This window comes from Zosterops lateralis, assembly GCF_965231275.1.
Source record: "Zosterops lateralis genome assembly, chromosome: 6".
Classification (NCBI taxonomy): Eukaryota; Metazoa; Chordata; class Aves; order Passeriformes; family Zosteropidae; genus Zosterops; species Zosterops lateralis.
Window position 1 is genome coordinate 45,386,433 of NC_139761.1, and position 14,031 is coordinate 45,400,463.

The window sequence follows — 14,031 nt, forward strand, 5'->3', positions numbered from 1 at the left end:
GCTGGCAGATGACACATACCTTCTTGCAGCTGATCCACTTTAGAGCTTCTTAGAGTCATACTTTCCCCCAGGAAAGTTACTGATGCCAAAGGATCGTGTTTTACTTTGGTACATGGGACAGAGCAATGGAGTGTCCAGGTCAGACCTTTAAGGAAAACTGTCTGAGTTTACCAGAAGCTGCCTAAAACCCTCTGGAAGCTGAAGGCTTACAAGGAGAGGGGGACTGCTAGGAATGTGGTTGGGTTCTCTGTGTTCACTTGCTACAAGGGTTAGAGTTTAGCCAGCCAGTCATACAGATTTGACATGTTTTTATTTGCCCAAAACCCAGTGTGGCTACATTTGGGAAGACTGGTGTGAGTATGACCTGCTGTACACAAGTAGATGGTTTAGATAGCTTCCATCTCAGGCTGCCTGGGGTGCTGAACTGGGTGCCTGGAAGCTCATGACCTGCTCTAGTCCCAGTGAGTCCATCCTTCAATGTAGATCATCTTTAGCTAGCTGATGGAGCTGTGGTACATCCTGCTGTCCCTGTCCAGTTGCTCTGGGAGGTGAGGAAGTTCTTGCCTCAGCCAGCCTTCATTTGTTTGCTTCTCTCTCTCTCCAGCTGGCTGGTGGGGCCGTGATGGCAGTGGGCATCTGGACCCTGGCTGAGAAGAGTGACTACATCAGCCTGCTCTCCTCCAGCACATACTCTGCAACTGCTTACATCCTGGTGGTGGCTGGGGTGGTGGTCATGGTCACTGGCATCCTTGGGTGCTGTGCCACCTTCAAAGAGCGCCGGAATTTGCTGAGAGTGGTGAGTTTTGTTTATTTTATTTGAGGGAAGCATCTTGGTTGTGTTATGCTCCAGCCTTATTTGTTTGGCCTAGAGCAAATATCACTCAGGTCTCCAGCTCCTGACAGCAGTGTTGTCCATGTCCCAGGGGACAGGTTTTACTGCAGAACATTTTCTTCCATCCACACAAAGAATGTGCTGCATGATTTGAGTAAAAAGTGTAATTGTAATACCTATGCTTTGTGTGAGAACATTTATTTGAAACAATTCAAAACAAATTCTTATTGCTTTTGTCTCTTGCTTCTTCCTTGCCCATTCTATATTCTGTTTTGGAAAATGGGAAGAGGGAGGAAAATAGGAGAGACCTGTAACAAAACTAGCTTTTAATGACATCAAGTTCAAACCAGATTAGTGCACTTTTTTACTTGGTTGTTAAAGATCAGAACATTTCCAATGTTTTCTTCAGTTGCAAAAAACATTACTTTAGTCTGTTTTGATAATCTGGTGCTTCTTTTACAGCTTTCTCTGTGTTATTTCCTGAGCTTCCTGCTCACCCACCTACACTGAAGCTTTTTACCAGCCCTGAGGTTTCTATTTTGCTTGCTCTCTCTCAAATCTCCCTTTCAGTCTGGAGTGTGGCAGCAGTCTGTTTTAGTGTCTGGGCTGCAGTGGTGAGTGCAGTGACTGAAATAACAATCAGTGGCTCTTGGCTTTCACAGGTACAGAAAAAGATACTTCAGCCACCAGCTCCTCCCTTTGCAAATCCTCATTCACCTGACCAACCCCATTTCTACTCTTTAGTTTGGATAGAGGAGCAGAAATAAGAGTTGTGAGCAAGCCTGATGCTTCACTTTTGTGCAGACCTTATAATCCCTGTGAGAGACAGAGTAAGGCCAGGGAGGGAGAATAAATATAGAGGGAGACAGTGAATGCATTGCTGATGCTTGTTCAGTGGGCTCCTGGTCTGTAGCAGTTGGTTTTGGCCTTGCTTCACTGACTCTTCATGCCAAAGAGATCTCCCTTTGTCTTTTTCCCCCAGCCAGAAGCTACGTATGAAAATCCAGTGGGGTTTTCTTTGTTATTCTGCCATAGAAAACTAATAATTGTCTCTTGGGAATGAAAGGTCACTCTGTCTCCTTACACCACGCGTCCTTTCGGAGTGGCTGGTTGTGACAGACCTATTGTCTCTTCTTGCTTGTGCTCTGCTTTGGTTGCCCTGAGTAATCTGAGACAGGGCTGTGCTTGCCAGGGCTGGGTGAGCCTGGCTGGGGGCCTCTGCCAGCTCTGAGCTCAGACAGTAATCCTGACAGCTTCACAGTCACCCCAGGGGCTGTGCCAGCCGGTCCCACTTTCCCTCTGTACAAGAGACTCATGTCAATATGGGAGGGAGCAGGATAAGCAGCACAGAGCTCTACTCTTCCCAGTGCTGCCTTGGTGCTTTCAAAAATCAGTACTGACAGCTTTGGATGCTGCTCGTAAAATGCATATCAGGTTTTTAGTTTGTTTTTCTCTTGAAAAGTTGGGAAGCTGTGAAGTTTTTTGCTGCCTTGTATGTAACTGAGTTTTATGAGCCCACTTCAAGGCTTTTCATAGTATTTCATTGCTCATCACTCACAGCTGTGCTACTTTTTTGTTATTTCTTACTGGCCTTGCTTAACCTTGTGCTGTGCCGAGCCTTGGGCAGCAGAGGTGGAGTTTCTCTGGCTCCGTGAGCAGGCAAGGCAGTGGATCTGCAGCCTGGCTGGCTGTGATGCTGCAATCCAGCTCTTTACAGGGACACAGACCACTACTGTATCATACTTCAGTCAAAATGCAGCAGGAGTCCCAGGGAAAGACCTGTCAAATAGGAGACTTTGCTTATAAAGAGAGAAAATTACTTTCTTCTGGCCTGGCGCCTCACATTGCCTTTTCTAGTCAGCTGCCTTGGGCAGGGAGAAGGGAAAACACATGGATTAGGATTTCTGTTCCTGCTGCATTTCAGCCTGGAACCCTCCCACTCAAGTTGGGTTGCTGATTTAGGAGTATCGTTGCTATCTATCTCTTTTTCTCAGGTAGTAGAAAGATGTCTCCAGATAATTATATGGGTTGTAGGTGGGTTGAACCATTTTTTTTCTGTGTTATTTGAGAAAACATGCTTTACACTTGGTATCTCACTCAAAACTGGATGGAAGCAGTTTGAACTCTGTAGATCTTGAGGAGACACCCAATAGCCCTGACTCTGTCTTGGAGCCAGAGCCAGGGTAAATTTTGCTTGTAGCCCACCCAGGTCTAGGCATGTGTTTGCTAGAGAGCTTCTGGTGATCACACATTTCTGACTTGGGAAACAAGTTGGGCATGTCCCTACAGTTCCATGCCAGGGCTGGCCTACTCCTACCATGGCAGACCTCTAAGAAAGCCCTGCAGCTACAGCTGAAGAGCAGGGAGAGCAGCCCTGTGCTCTGTGTGTTTCCAGAGTGAAAGCTGCTACTCCCCTATATCAGCATGATACTTAGAAGTGGCCCTGAGGGAATGCTGAGGGTAAGATAATGGTGGAGTGTATCAGCAGAGACAGGCTGGGTTCATGGGTGGTAGATGCACTACCTCCCTCACAAGGTTTTCCTTGTGATTCAGATTTGTTAAGGTCTGCTGGATATGTGTTTGTTTCTATCCACTGTAAGCCAGCTCAGTGAGCAGAGAGCTTGTGGTGACATAACTTTAGCTCTACCTGAATGCATCTGACATTACACAGAGCAAGGAAAAATAAATAAGCTTTCCAGTCCATTGGTTGTTCTCAGCATCCTGCCGTCCTCCTGCCCCTCCTTGGCAGAGAAATGATGTCAGGTCAGTTAAGGCATAACAAGGTCTCAACAGAAGAGAGCCAGCCGTTCTGTCAAGGCCTGCCAGCCCTTTCTTGCCCCTTTTCAACCTCCTGGGAATGTTGGGAGCAGCCTTTAGCTATCCTGGAGTGGGTGAGTCATTGCCCTGGGATGAATGGGTACCTTGTACAGGCTGTGGAGATGGTCAGGATCGCCGCGGGGGAGAGCCTGGGGCAGGGGAGTGAAAGGCCGAGATTGTGTGCTCAGATTAATGCCTGGTCTGCAGATAAAACCCAGCTGTCCTTCCTTTGCAGCTGCTGAAGCCCAGCAGGGGTGAAAGAGGAAGCCTGAGTGTTTGTGTCATTTTACTCCTCCAGAAGGGGCTGGGAAATACCTAGTGAAAGGAGTGCACAGTGGGTGTGTAACCCTTGTGCAGCAGAAGGCATCCTTGCTGTGTCCAGACCTTCACTATCCTTTTTTGTGCAGGTTTGATGTCCAGTTACATTTGTAGGGAGTCATTTGCTTTGTCTCTTGGTAATAAACCTTTCTTAAGGTTGAGGGTAAAACGGAAAATGGGAGATATTTCGTTTGTTCTGTTCTGGGGAAGCCAACTCTTACAGGAACTTAGCTTGAGGGCCTTGTTATGGCTGGAACTGGAGTCTCTTCAGCTTTATCTACAGAAAGATTAATTTAATAGCAGTCACAGAATAGCCTGGATCTGTAAAGAAACGTTCATTGCTGGCCATGAGCAAGGCAGGGACTGTATGTCAGGAGTGACGTTCTCCCTGAAAAGCTGTCTTGGACCCTAAGCAGGCAGTGGATGTATCACCCTGGCTCTTCAGCCTGCCTAGTCCTTTTAAGCTACTGCACATATTCCTCATGGTTTTGGCTTTCTCACTTGTTTGTAAATAGAACAGGGCTCCCAAGCAATTTTCTGTACTGCCCATTAGCTTCTTCTTGTGGTAAGCAGGGCTTGCCCTCTTCACTTCATTGCCACTAAGTGCTACTTCATTGCCTTTTAAGAAATAGTCGTGTTCTCCTATTAGTCTTCTAACAGTTCTTCTCACTTTGGTTTTGAGATGCTAAGCTTTTCCATTTAGATCCCGGTTCAGGAGCACATATAGTCCCAGTGCTGAGTGTGAATCTGTGCTGAAGTCCATCCACTTCAACACTGCCCCTCAGCCTGTGGCTGAGCCCTGCAAAAGTCCCTGGGAGCACAAATGATGCTTTATGCTTAGCTGCTCTGCTGTGTATTTGGTGAAATGGGCCCTCTGTGGTTTTATTGAATCATCTTACATTGATCCTTAGTGAAATGCCTTAGTGAACTTGGTGAAATGCCCTAAATAATGTCAAAACAAGCAAAAGTTTAATTTTTTCTTTTGTATTGATGTCGGAATCAGATATTGTCTATGATACTGAGTGTAGTCATTAGGTTATCTAGCAACCACTTTCTTTTGTACAGTGATCTTATCTTGGTTGCCTGCACTTTTCCATTCTGTATATCCCTCTGGCTCCATGAGTTAAACTCACACTTGCTGCTGCTTGTCTTCAGTTATTCTGTGGTTTAGTGTTTTTTTATTAATCTGTGGGATTGTTCTTTTCCTACCCTATTGAAGTCTTGATCCCAGCCCCTGCTTTTGAACACTGCTGCAGAAAAGCATTGGTGAAGACAAAGTCAGGCATTTTACCAGGTAAAGAAAAGCTGCCTCCTGGCATCTCCTTATGTTCTGTTCTAATGTCTTTTTCCCATTATTTTACAGTACTTCATATTGTTGCTATGCATCTTTCTTCTGGAGATCATTGCAGGAATCCTGGCGTATATCTACTACCAGCAGGTGAGTGGACATTAGTCCTAGGATGCTCAAACAAGGGAGAGGGAACAGCTCATTATCATCCCATTTCTCCAGCCAAAATTTGGCCTGGATGCTTGGGACATAAGTCTGTTTGTGGTTCACCTACTCATTCTCCTCCATATACAAAAGACCTTGGATTATTTACTGGTTTTGACAAAATGATGGTCATTACTCCAAGGAACTGCTCAGCCCTGCTGCTCATCTCACCACCTTCCTGTGGTGTACTTTGTGAAAGAAAGAAGTTTTTGAAGTTGTGTAGATCTAGAAACTCTCCTACAGCCATCAAGGCAGAGTGCAAGCAACTGAAATCACGTTAGTGCCACTTTAGTGTGTTCAGGACACAGGAACAGTTCCTGCTGCATCCAGCAGAGGAAATGAATCGACCAGCTGAGAGGTCCTTTCAGGTCAAGAACTTTCTGAGAGCTTTACTTCAGCAGCACAGCTGAGGGGCTGGAGAAACAGGACAGGCTCCCAACAGCTGCAGGTCTGGTTTGGCACTTCTTGCAGTTGCCGAGAGCAGAGCTTAATTCATCACTTTGCTTTCAAAGGGAGTTGAACCGCCAAGGCACAAACAGCCTGCAAAGTTGCTCTCATGTCTGGAAATTGATTGGAAGTGGCAAATTAGGATTGTTATCAAATGGCTGTCTGAAAAGCAGCTGAGCATCCCGTCTTGTTGACTTCACTGCCAGGACTCCTTGCCATTCCATTTTCTCTTGGACCTTCTGTGCTTTGCCTTGGATGGGCACTGGTGGTTTGCAAGGAGCCAAAGAACTGTACTGGCTCCTGCCAGGAACGATCTGGGGTATGAATGTGCATATTTAACAGGAAAAGATCAATCCTGGCAGGCAGGGCAGGAAGCCAGGAGCTGTCCATCCATCTGTGCAAAGGCATGAGGTTCATATGTGACAATGGATAAAGAGGAGCTGATCCCTGGGTTGAAATAAGGGACAGCATATTCAGAACTGTACCCTTGAGTACTTTAGATCACTTGAGTGCATCTCTGATCAACAGCTGCACATCCCTTTGCCCTCTGGCTGATAAATCCTGCTGCTCTTGTGGTTGCAGGCTGCTTGCTCTGTTTGTCACTGTTTTGATTTCAGCCCTTGCTTTGGTGTCTAAGGCTTGCATGTTTGTGTCTAAACTGGTTCTTTGTCTCTGTTCCATGCTGCAGTTCTTCCCCGTGAGCCCGCAGGTAACTGCTTTTCTCCCAAGTAATAATTCTGCTAATGGACTCTCCTCTTTATCTGCCTCTGCCTTCCAGTTGCTGAACCTTTTTATTTCTTTCTATTATGCTAAGTCCTTTGCATTTCCATAGAGCTTCCCAGCACAAGATCTCAAAGCATTTTGCAAATATTAATGAATAACGTGTCATATCATCTCTGTGAGGTAGGTGTTGTCCCCATCTGACACAGGGGATTGGAGAAAGCAGTGTTTCAAAGGGAGAATAAACTCCATACTGTATTTTGCACAGTTTAGCATAACCAGATGTTTGACTTCTCATTTACTACTTACTATGTAGAATAAAAGGTATATAAAGAGGTTGCTCAGCTGTTTATTCCATTGACCCCATCTAAAATGCATGTTGGCCTTGTTTATTGGTATAGGAAACTTGGAATTTCAAAGATGTTGGACTAAAGCAGTGTTGCTGCATGAACCAGTATGAAAAAAAAAAAAAAAAGAGATGCAACCAGGATAACAAAAAAAGGCTGTGACTCTTTGGCACTTCTTGGCTGTCACCAAAGGGTGAGAAGAATTCAGCTAGATTAAAAGAGTCTCCTTAGGAATAAGTGTTTGAATCCAATCACTTGAACATGCCAGTGGTTTTTGATGATGCTTTCAGAAATTCTGCTCTTGCAAAATCAGACTTTGTCTCTCTATTATCAAGAAAGGCCTTGCAGTGATTTTTGCAATCACACACTTAATGTCCTCCTGTGGCATCCTTTTTCAGGATGATCCAACAGCTGTTTGGTCCATGTGGCCTCAGTCTGTCATGCCAAGGACTCTGATTTCTTCCTGCTCCTGGACAGAGTGATTTGTATTTTTTTACAAAAATAGAGGTTTTAGTATTTTTTTACAGGCTTTAGAGGGAGACTGCACATGGTTTCACAGGCGTATTCATGTTTAAGCAGGCACACTTTTGTATTCTCTTTCATTGCAGGTATGTCTTGGCAATCTTGCATTTTCAAGGTGAGAAGCCATGTGGGGATGTGTAACACAGGTTGAAATTTGATCCCAAAGCACCTCCCTGCAGTTATTAAAACAGAGGCCTGATCTGTAATAATTTGGAAATAAGCCTGTCCAGCCTTGGAGGACGATCTTGAAGGAGGCTGTAGCTTCCACTAGGTTCTCCATCTTCCTCTTGGAGTAAAGGCAATGGAATGAATGCAGGGCTTTGGGTCGTTCTGAGGAGTGAGTTTGCCTTGTGATTTTATCCCATTTGTCTGTTCCTTTCAGCTGAGCCTAGAGCTGAAGCAAAATTTGAAGAACACCATGACCCAGAAGTACCGGAGGGAGGGGGAAGAGAGTGTTACCAATGCAGTGGACAAACTACAGCAGGAGGTGGGTGTCTCTGGAGGCAAAGAGAATTAATGCAACTTCAGGGCTTAAAACCAAGCCCACAAAAGGCATCTCTTGACATCCAGCCTACAGATATTTCTTCTGTATGCTGAGTGTATGTTCTGATTCAGGACAAAGTTGGGTGAGGTGCAGGGCCTGAGCCATGCAACTGGCAGAATTGCATGGTGTGATCACTGAATTGCATGACCAGTAGCACTGGGGAAATGATATCTGAACTGCTCCCAGTGAACTGGAGCTGCCAAGTCACTCTGACAGCTGCTTCTACTTTCCCAGTTCAAAGCTTTGGAGAAATTGCTGACATTTTTCATTAAGCTTCTCAGTACTCTAGAGAGCAAGATGTAATGAAAGAAGAGCTCTCCTGCCACTGTTGCTTGCTTTGCCTGGCCCAGGGGTGGTTCAGGTTAGGGCTGCCACAGTTCTGACAGGTTTTCCCACAGAAAATGCCCTTGTGCACAGGCACTTTCTAAGCACAGGAACTGCCCTTTGCATAGTGCCATAGCAGGTGCATTTGTGATGGTAACTGGTAATTAAACTTATCCTGTTCCCATCATTAACATGCAGTTAGGAGCTGAGGCAGCTGCAGGTGCACTCTGCTTACAGTTTGTCCCAGCAGTAAACAAAAGTCACAGCTGCTGAAGGATGGATGAACTTGATATTTAAATGGCCATTTGGGGAGCTCCTAACACAAAAATCACTAATAATTATAAAACAAACAAACCCACGAGATAGCTGAAGTGTCTGCAGAGGAGGGTAAAGCCCAGGGTTTGGTGTGGGAGGCTGGAGGGAGAAGAAGGTTGCAGTGCTTGCAGGCTCAGCCTTTGCTCTCTGTGTGTGCAGTTCAAGTGCTGTGGGAGCAACAACTACACGGACTGGGCCGACAGCCTGTGGATCAAATCTTCAGATGCCAGTGGGAGGAAAGTCCCAGACAGCTGCTGTAAGACGATCACTGACCTGTGTGGCAGAAGAGACCATCCTTCCAACATCTACAAGGAGGTAAAGAGCAAAAGGGCTTCAGAGCCACCTGTCACAAAGTGTGTAGAGGAGAGGTGGGCACAGAGTGACCATGTTGGGTTATTACTGCAAATTGTCAACAGGCTGCAAAGTCAGTAACGTTCCTTGGAATGTAGAATTCACTTCTTTAGCTGAGTGTTCAGCTCTGTAGACTGTTGTTTAATATGTAGATATAGAGGAAAATAATTGTATTTGTTACCACTGGTCACATTAATTATGGGGAGAAGCAGGAGGGGTTGTTGGTTCTGGCAAGAGATTTAGATGCAAGTCCTACATTTGACACGGCTTCCTGTGGTTGGAATTACTCTGTGAGGTGCAAACGGAGATACTTCTGGTCCTTGATTGGCAGTTGTAAGGCAGAGGCAGACAGAGCTGGCTTTCCAGGTTCACACCAAAACTCACTGCTGTAATAAATAGCAGGGGGAAGAATTTACCTTTAAAAGGTTTCAGTTATGTTAGGGTTGTTGGTACTGGATGCACTTAGCAGCATTTCCTTGGCCTTTTGGCCTCACAGGAATAAACATCCCCTCCAGGCAGGAGCTAAGCAGTGAGTGAGGGAATCTTTCTCCACATACCTGAGAGAGGAATGACACTCTGTGTGTGCTGTGGTCGGTTCTTCTGCATTTCTCCTGCACTGCCAGCAGTCACTTTGGGTTTTTTCAGAGGTTCCTGAGCCAGCTGGTCCTGAGCAATACCAGGCACGAGGCAGTTCACATCATCTGCTTAGCTTTTCCAGAGATACCACTTTCTGGAGTGCTGCTTTCAAGGGTTGCAAACATTGGATTAAAGTGAACAAGAGGTTAAAATGAAGCTGATTTTCCATGTCCCTCCTTTCACCCTGCAGAGTGGTTGCATTACCAAGCTGGAAAACTTCATTCAAGAGCATCTGAAAATTATTGGGGCAGTGGGCATCAGCATTGCTTGTGTTCAGGTAAAAAGGGCTGAGGGGAGTTTTGGGGTGCTGGGCAGAAGCTGAAGGAACTCCCAAGCTTAGGGATGGAAAAAATATGTTTTGTTGCCCTTCCATGCCTGGCAAGGAGAAGTTGCCAGATACTTTGAGGACCCGAGGATTCACCAGGTCCAAAGCAAAAGGGTTTGTGCCAGTCTGGTGAATTGCCTGCAGGTGACGGTCCGTATCCATCTGGAGTTGTGCTCCAGGGCCGTGGGAGGCCGTGGCTCGGCAGCCCGAGGAAGCCCTCCTGTGGCTGTGTCCCGTAACTGCCCGCCCGCACAGGGACCTTCCCACCCGGGGTTAGCTCGAGTTATCCAGAGCTTTTTCCTTCAGCTGTGTCATGTTGAAGAACAGCCCTGTGGGTCTGTGATGATTCGCGAGAGGGTGATGAATAAAGGTGTAGAATGTGAATGTCTTGCACTGTCATTTTAAGAAGGGAGGGCACAGGATATTGTTTTCTCATGATGCAGATGTGTCTGGGAGTTCCTCATCATCCCCTGTGTTCTGGCAAGCAGCCAAATTATGCCCCAGGAAGCTACTGGTGGTTAATTACAAGGATTAGCACAGATTGTTTTTTCCTGCTGCCTGTTGCAAGCTGGAGTGTGTTATCCCCATGTAGGAGCTGGCTGACACTCCAGAGTGGCTCTGAACCGTTAGTCTGTGAGTTGCTGACTCCACTGCATCCCTTCTGCGGTTTTCATGTATTTCTTTCTTCCCTTTACCCTGTAGATTTTTGGGATGATTTTCACCTGCTGCTTGTACAAGAGTTTAAAGTCAGAACCATATTAATAGCTGTGAGAGCTCTGTCGCTCCCCCTCTGCCACTTCCCTCAGCACCTGCCAACCTGACCACCCACTCTGCACCACCACCACCACCAAAGTGTCTGCAACTTGAGGACTTGGCTCTGTAATTGAATGCCTTTAGAACCATGCACTGCCTTACCTGCCCCTTGGGGAAAGTCACCCTCTTTGCCGTGTACAAGGCAGCTGGGAGTTCAGCAGGTCCTCTTCAGTGTCAAGAAACAAAAGAGCTGTGGATCTTCTGCTGGAAGCTTTAGCACGACAGTCCCTTGATATAACTACAAAGCAAGATTTATCCAAGGCCATTTCCCTTGAGGCTTTTCCAGAGCCAACATGAAGCTGTCAGGACGCTGTACAAGAGTCGTGGTTTGCTCTCTTGAGAAATGGCTGAGCAGTACCAGGCATTGACTGTGAGGACAGATGATGGTTCTGCACTGAGCTGGAGCCAGAGATGAGTTTCTCATACATGGAAGATTTCTCTCCCTCCCTCCTCCCAAGTGTGCACTGATGTCCTAACACAGCTGTTCACCAGAGAGGATGCCTGCCTGGTTACTGGGAGCAGGAGCTACTTGCCCAGCCCACTGGGAGCACAACTTGCTGCAGCTGAAATCTAGTTGTGACACTCATGTTGCCATGATGTTGTGGGTGCCTTAGGATTTGCCTCAGCAATTCTTCCTCCACTTCCTTGGAGCCTCCTCCAACACAGTGCCATTAGGAGCCACGAGAGGCCTTTTGCTTCCTTGAAGTTCTGGAGCAAAGATGATGGAGTGCCTTTTTTGGGTCTAGTCTGTCCTATTGACTGGTTTCCAGCATGAGTGAGGACTTATTTCCACCTCCCTACCCCCTGATGAGGTTTGGTAAAGAGCTGGTCTTTTTGGTGGGCCTGCCATATCTCACTACCCTTTGGCCTGCTCAGTTAGTGGAAATACCTTTTTCATCTGTTACGTGTTGAGAGGTTCCTTTGGTTTGATTTTTCTAACTAAAACCTCCAGATTTGCCTACCTTGGCAGGAAATGGATATAGGCCAATGTTGTTCAGCCTCCAAAGAGCTTGTTAATCACCTGAGGGTTTTCTGGCTTTGGAAGCTCATTTTACTGGTTACTGCCAAGAAAGTCAGGAGAATCAGTTTCAACCAGTTGCCCCAGTGTACTGGGCAAATGGGTAGTGCTGGGTTAGCTGTTTGCTGCTGAGAAATAGGTTTTAATTAAATATTGTCTCTGCTTTGGGGTCCTGGATACACACAGGACACAAACATTGCCATGAACTTGGTGCCAGCAGGATCATAGTCTGAATTCACAGGATCTTGTGTTCCTCTTGTCTTGTTCCCTCCTTCCTGGTATGCCTGTTACACTCATGAAACAGCAGAAAGGGGAGTTTGGTGTTTCTGAGCAGTGAAAATATGCTCAGACCTTCATAAATAAATTTTTCCCTCTTCTGGCCTTTTAGCAGTGCTGGCTGAGCCCTGTCCCTGGCAGCAGACAGCCAACATAAGCAGAACCATCCACACCAGTAAAGGGTCCTGCAGCATTGTGGGGGTTTTGGTTCACAGAGTAGAAATCGTGGACTGGAGCTAAAGGGTGACATGTTAAAATTCAGAGCAGGTCAATCTGAAACTCCTCCATTATCAGTCCTATGAAATAATCCTCAACTAATGCAGAAAGAGAGGTGGAGGAACTGAGGTGTATCCTTGGTTCCACAACAGTAAGAAAGAGAGGAAAGAAATCTAAATTATTCTGTAATGATCTAAAGGAGAAATCTCTAAATTATTTCTTGTTTTATAGTAAAGTTCCTTAACAAGTATTGACTACTAACTAAGAGGAAAATATTGAGCATGTTGCTTGAAGCAATATTTCTGATTTCTTAAGCATATCTTCGTAGCTGCCTTTGCCCATTCCCTTCAAACACATTGTTCAGGGTTGGGAGAGGCCAGGAAGAATGAGACATGAACAGTAAGTTGGCTTGTGTCCACTGAGTTGTTTTATACTTTTTCTCTGTGTAACAATATTCATCGCTTTTGTTTTTTTTTAACCCAGTTTAAGTTGCTGGCCAATAGAAAAATAAAGCTTAAGACTCTGTACTGACTGTGTGTGGCACAACTGAAGGGCTACCATGAGCCAGGTGAGTTCTCTGCCTTGCTCAGATCCTGCTGCTGAGGAGCCAACTCCTGGAGAAGAAGATGAATGGAGGGAGCAGCAGGGAAGGAGGCTGGGGGAGAGTCAGCCCCCCATCCCTGCCCCTGCCAGCCTGGTTATGATGAGCTGACGTGGGGTGCTGCAGGCTGCTCCCCCCTGAGAGCTGAGGGTGCAGAACCTCAGGGTTGCCTGAGGTCACAGGGGTTACTTGAGGTCACTGGTAGGGGTTACTTGAGGGCGTTTGAGGCTCTGATAATTGATGAAGGAGTCAAATGAGAACACAGGGGTTAATTATTATGAACTCGGGGCTAATGAGAAGGGATAGTTTGGTGTAATGGGTCAAAACCTGCCCATGCAGTCCAGGGGAGCCCAAGGCCTCAGGGTCACGCCATGGCCTGTGGTGTCACCCATCATGTGCCCTCTGTCCTGTCAGGGTAGTGACAGGGGTGGTTATTAGTTTTGTTAATGTTTATTATTAATTAGTAGTATTAGTTTATTTTATTAGTGTTTATTATCATCTCCTGTAAGCATTAGCATTTTTAGCATTGGTATTAGCTAATAATACAAAAAATTCTACTGTTGGGATCCATTAAATTCTATTTACAGTATTGTGTTTTAGGATCCAGTAGTATAATCACCTATTGCAACCTGAAACTATGATTATTTATTAGAATGAATAGCAGATTTATTAGTATTGGTAGTTATTAGCGTATTATTAGCTGCCACAGCGGTATAAATGTGTCCTGTTGGGACCTCCATGGGATTTTGACCTGACCGGGGGCAGGTCAAAAAGCGGGAGCAGAGCGATGCGGTCTTCCCTGCTCACCCCTGGGGCTGTAGGGGTGGGGATGTCCCCGGCCGCAGTGCGGGGCGCGGCCGCGCGGTGGCGATGGGGACACGGCGGTGGCCGCGGGGACACGGCGCTGTCCCGGCCCCGGGAAATCCCTCCCGCACGGGAAGGGAACAGCACCGCGCTTCCAGCCCCAGCAGCGGGCCCGGGCTCAGGCTGCAGCACTACGCTGCTCACGCAAGGCAGACGGACAGCTCTGAGCAGAGGTTTCGGCCACAAACACCCGCAGGCGTCTTTGTGCAGGGCAGACAGAGCCGGGTGGCTCGGGAGGGGCGGTGTGAGCGAG

The 14,031-nt window shown here is 46.6% G+C and overlaps 1 protein-coding gene across 2 annotated transcripts in view; it reads left to right on the plus strand.

Moving 5' to 3' along the window:
* Window positions 1-12,945, plus strand: part of CD151 (CD151 molecule (Raph blood group)) — a 32,133-nt gene extending 19,188 nt beyond the window's left edge. For both annotated transcript variants that reach the window (XM_083863620.1, XM_083863621.1), the window contains exons 4-9: window positions 605-796; window positions 5,331-5,405; window positions 7,878-7,982; window positions 8,838-8,993; window positions 9,856-9,942; window positions 10,693-12,945. In XM_083863620.1, coding sequence (XP_083719746.1) covers window positions 605-796; window positions 5,331-5,405; window positions 7,878-7,982; window positions 8,838-8,993; window positions 9,856-9,942; window positions 10,693-10,752 — 675 coding nt within the window. In that variant the 3' untranslated portion in view covers window positions 10,753-12,945. The remainder of the gene's footprint in view (window positions 1-604; window positions 797-5,330; window positions 5,406-7,877; window positions 7,983-8,837; window positions 8,994-9,855; window positions 9,943-10,692) is intronic.
* The last annotated feature ends 1,086 nt before the right edge of the window (window positions 12,946-14,031 follow it).